Source organism: Callorhinchus milii, unplaced genomic scaffold (genome assembly GCF_018977255.1).
Source record: "Callorhinchus milii isolate IMCB2004 unplaced genomic scaffold, IMCB_Cmil_1.0 Scaffold2, whole genome shotgun sequence".
Classification (NCBI taxonomy): domain Eukaryota; kingdom Metazoa; phylum Chordata; class Chondrichthyes; order Chimaeriformes; family Callorhinchidae; genus Callorhinchus; species Callorhinchus milii.
The window spans coordinates 86,984,463-86,988,695 of record NW_024704743.1 but is presented as its reverse complement, the minus strand read 5'-3'; the positions used below and the strand labels follow the sequence as shown (position 1 = coordinate 86,988,695).

At 46.6% G+C, this 4,233-nt stretch overlaps 1 protein-coding gene across 1 annotated transcript in view; it reads left to right on the top strand.

The window, feature by feature from the left end:
• Positions 1-3,704: 3,704 nt before the first annotated feature.
• zfpm2a (zinc finger protein, FOG family member 2a) overlaps positions 3,705-4,233 on the top strand; it is a 275,950-nt gene continuing 275,421 nt past the window's right edge. Inside the window, exon 1 of the mRNA XM_042346925.1 lies at positions 3,705-3,832. Within this exon, the coding sequence (XP_042202859.1) occupies positions 3,793-3,832 (40 nt within the window). The 5' untranslated portion in view covers positions 3,705-3,792. The remainder of the gene's footprint in view (positions 3,833-4,233) is intronic.

Sequence of the window (4,233 nt, the reverse complement as noted above, 5' to 3'; positions counted from 1 at the left end):
ATATTCAAATTAGTTCGCATGTTCACGTACAAAATGCAGTACTTACTGTACTTTACAGTAAATCATGTGAGGTCCTTCAAGATATTTTGACAATGTGATAAGGTGCTATTATCAAATGCGAGTTTTTTTAATTTTATTTTAAAGTTTTTCATATTTCTTTAAAGCTGTTACTCACTCTTATGATACCACAAAAATAATGTGCATTTGTAGTGCTTTTCATGTGAAATAAGTTTCAAGTTCCTTTACAAAATAAAATTGATCAGAAATGTTGTGAATATTGTCACATAGGCAAATACTGCAAATAATTTGCACCAGCAACATTTCATGAATGAGATGAGTAGGCATTCATTTAATTTGGGGATACATTCGGATGAAGAGGGAACATAAACCAACATAATTAGGGGAAAAGCTGCACATTTATTTTCTTAAATTAATAACGCAAACGGGGGGAAAAAAAGTAATGTGGATATAAACAATAAACTTGTATTTACTATTAATGTTATGAAAGCAAACAAGGCAGTCAATCTACATTTGCAAATCTCACAAATAATAACAATGATAGCAAATTAATTTGAAATTCTTGGGGTTGGAATTGGTACACTAGGGTGCTGAGTATAAGCATGCAAACTGTCTGTGTTTCAGGGTAGCTGTGATTAATAATAATAATAATAATCCTTGCATTTGATATAGCGCTTTTCAAGTCTTATTGATGTCTCAAAGCTCTTCACAGAATAGACTATAAAGTGAATTGACTGTATATTTTGGGAGAAACGCAGCAGCCAATTGCGCACAGCAGTGTCCAACAAACAGTCATGAATTGAAAATGACCAATTTATTATTGTTTTTGGTTTTGGAGGGATTATTATTAGGTGTGTGGAGTAAGGAAACTTGCCCAAGGTTTCGCCCTCTGCCTGGAATTGAACTCAGGTCTCTCGCTTGCAAAGGGAGTGCTCTAACCACTGAGCTACAGGACTCCCTATTCCGGTGTGATGATGGGGTAGGGGGGAATTAGTTGAACATAGGAGATTCCCAAGTACTGTGTATGATTTAGCCACACAGTGCAACTGTGAAACAGCAATGTGAAGTGAGTCATTGTGCAGTGTAACAAGTACGGTTAACACCGGGAGAAAGAGAAATAAAAGGAGAGAAATAGATAAATGTAAAGGGTCAGAGAGAGTCAGAGAAGGACTGATGTAAAAGAAAGTCAGACAGGTATAAAGAGGACATTGGAGAAATAGAGAAATAAAGAGAGGGAGAGAGAGGGAAAAAAAACACTTGAAGAAAGAGGAAGCAAGAAACAAGGGCTGCCACAGTGTGGTACTATAATGACAGTCTACCTTCTGATGGAAGAATTTTTGTTTAGTACTGTAGCCAATTTGTATTTTGCATGATGACCCATGATCCACATTATCTCCATATCCACAATTGGGCAAGTTCCAATTAATGCAAGTAATAGATTCTTTTCTGCATACTTTAATTGAAAAGGACCACGAATAAAAGAAGGAAGCAAAGGTAAGACAAAAGAACACATGGCAAACAAATGATGATTGGGCAGACCGAGGATGATCTCTAGAAGAAATAGCTCAAGTTAAATTGTCTTTTTGTTCTATGCTCTGTTTTTACTTGTGCTTAATGTCAGGACGTTTCATGCATTTCCCTTTGACCTTGAAGTCTGATGTCTCGAATCCCTTAAACAACCATCAGAAGGGGATGTGTACCGAAACATCACTGTTTTGACAGGTGAACGTGGTATAATATGGCAATTTCGTGGTAACATGGAAATGTCCAGGTTACTCGAAGTGTGGTGACTGCACTGTACTCAGAAAGCACTGGTCTGCAGGGGCTATGTTGGGTTGGTAAGTAGATCAGTAGATTGGATAAATTCTTGGGGCAAACAACTGTAACACTGATCTTAAAAACCTGTATTAGCACAGACTAAATCGGGTGCAATCCACCTGTATGTATGTCGCTCTTGCAAATTCAATGGGGTCTTTGATCAGAATTCATAGATATTACTCATTGCAACTTCCATGAAATGAGATGAATGAAAACGTACGGAAACGCATTGGGGGACAAAACAACAGCACTTGGCCCATCGGGTCAATTTTGCAATGCATTGCAAACGTGGATTATTTCCCACCAATTTGTTCTTCCTCCCAGAGAGAGAGAGAGAGAGAGAGAGAAAAAAAGGAGCAAAATCCCTGGTCACCTCACAACGGCATTCACACGTATTTCAGGGCACCTATTCATTCCTTTCCGATTGCCCCTCTCTGGTTACTTTCTGCAAATGTCGTCCTCTTGGTCTCAAGTCACATCACTGCAGAGCCAAACGGTGTCCCACATAAACTACTGAGTGTTTCTGCTCATCCCTACGATCTCAGTCCCTCTCCCCATCATCCACCACCACCACCACTGTTGTCCTCGACTGGTGCTGTGGCTAAATCCACACACCGGGTCCCACGTACGTTCACCCACTGACTGTCCCTTCGCAAAAGTTTCTTCTCTAATCTCTAAGCTGTTAATTTTGAGCGGTTACTTGGGTGAGTCTGCACTGCCCGTCCAAATTAAATAACATTGTAGATCGGTTGGTTAACTTGGGACTGGGAGTGCAAAGCTCGAGGACACGAGCTACATTGCATCCCCGTTATCTATTTCTCTATTGCCCACTGCTCTCACCATCTCTCTCTCTCTCACACACTCACACACACACACACACACACAGCTCTGGGTCGCGATTGCATAGGTTTGCAAAGTTTCCCCTCATCCACTGAGTGTGCATCTCCGTCTAACTCATAAACGCAGGTTTTCTGGAAGGTGTGTGGGTGGGGGTGTGGGTGGGGGAGGGGGGGGGGGGGGGGGGGGGGGGTCGCCGAGTGCCGTCCACGGGGTCTGCTTTCAGACTTGCCAAGCAGTTCCCCTGTGCAAGTCTGTCCGCTCTCCCTCTCTCTCTCTCTCTCTGTGCCTCTGTCTCTCTGGTCAATGTCTTGGGCTCTGCGGTTCCCTGAGACCGAGGCTCATCATCGCTCTCTCTCACACCCCCACACCCACCCCCACACCCACACCCACACCCACACCCCCACACACCCCCACACCCACACACACACACCCACACCCACACCCCCACACCCCCACACACCCCCACACCCCACACACCCACACCCACACCCCACACCCACACCCCACACACACACACACACACACCCACACCCCCACACACCCACACACACACCCACACCCACACCCCCACACCCACCCACACACACACGGGGTAGAGTGGGACAGGGCTGAGGGGGCAGAGCGGGGAGGGGCTGTGGTTGGGCGGTGAGGGCTGCCAGGCAGGGCAGGGCAGGGCAGGCACTGGAGCGAGTGCCGCACAGAGAGGAGTGCGAGGCAGGAGGAGGGGAGGGAGGGGAGGGAGGGAGAGGGTGAGCCGGCGGCTGAGCGCAAGCGCTTTGAGAGTGAACCTCCAGCAGCAGCAGCAGAGAGTCAGTGAGTGAGTGAGTGAGTGAGTGGAGCCACAGCCTCAGAGCAGCGAGTGCATCAGCGACACTACTTCTCCAGTCACCTCTCCCCCTCCTCCCTCCCTCCTTCCCTCCCTCTCCCCCCCCTCCCTCCCTCCCTCCCTCTCTGCTCTGTGTCTCACTCGCTCACTGGGGTGCATCTGTGTGTGTGTGTGTGTGTCCCCTCCTCATCGCTCCCTCCCTCCCTCCCTCTCTCCCTCTCTCTCCCTCTTTATGTCTTAACGCCTATCGATCCTTCCTGATAGCAACAGCTGGCAGTGACCGACCGACCATGTCTCGTCGAAAGCAGAGGAACCCCAGGCAGATCAAACGTGAGTTTAAACACCAACCCCCCTCCCCCCCCCCCCCCCGGTTTGCTGATGACATGTGCGTTATTATTGTGTGATTTGGAAAGTTCAGTCCTCGACGATGGTCAGTGACACACACACACACACACACACAGTGCAGTGCACAGTCAGTCAGTCAGTCAGTCAGTCAGGCCTCTGCTCTGCTGTCCTGTTGTGCCAGCGAGCAATTTGTGGACACGTTTTTTTTTGTTTAAAAACCTGTTGTGATGGTGATGGCTGTTTTTTTTAAATTATTATTATTTTTTTTAACCCCCAAAAAACGGTGTTGAGGGAATTTGGGGGGGGGGGGGAGGGGAGGGGGGGGGGAGAGAGAGAGAGAGAGAGAAAAAAAAACTACTGGTGTTATTGGTTTGTAAACTTTAAAT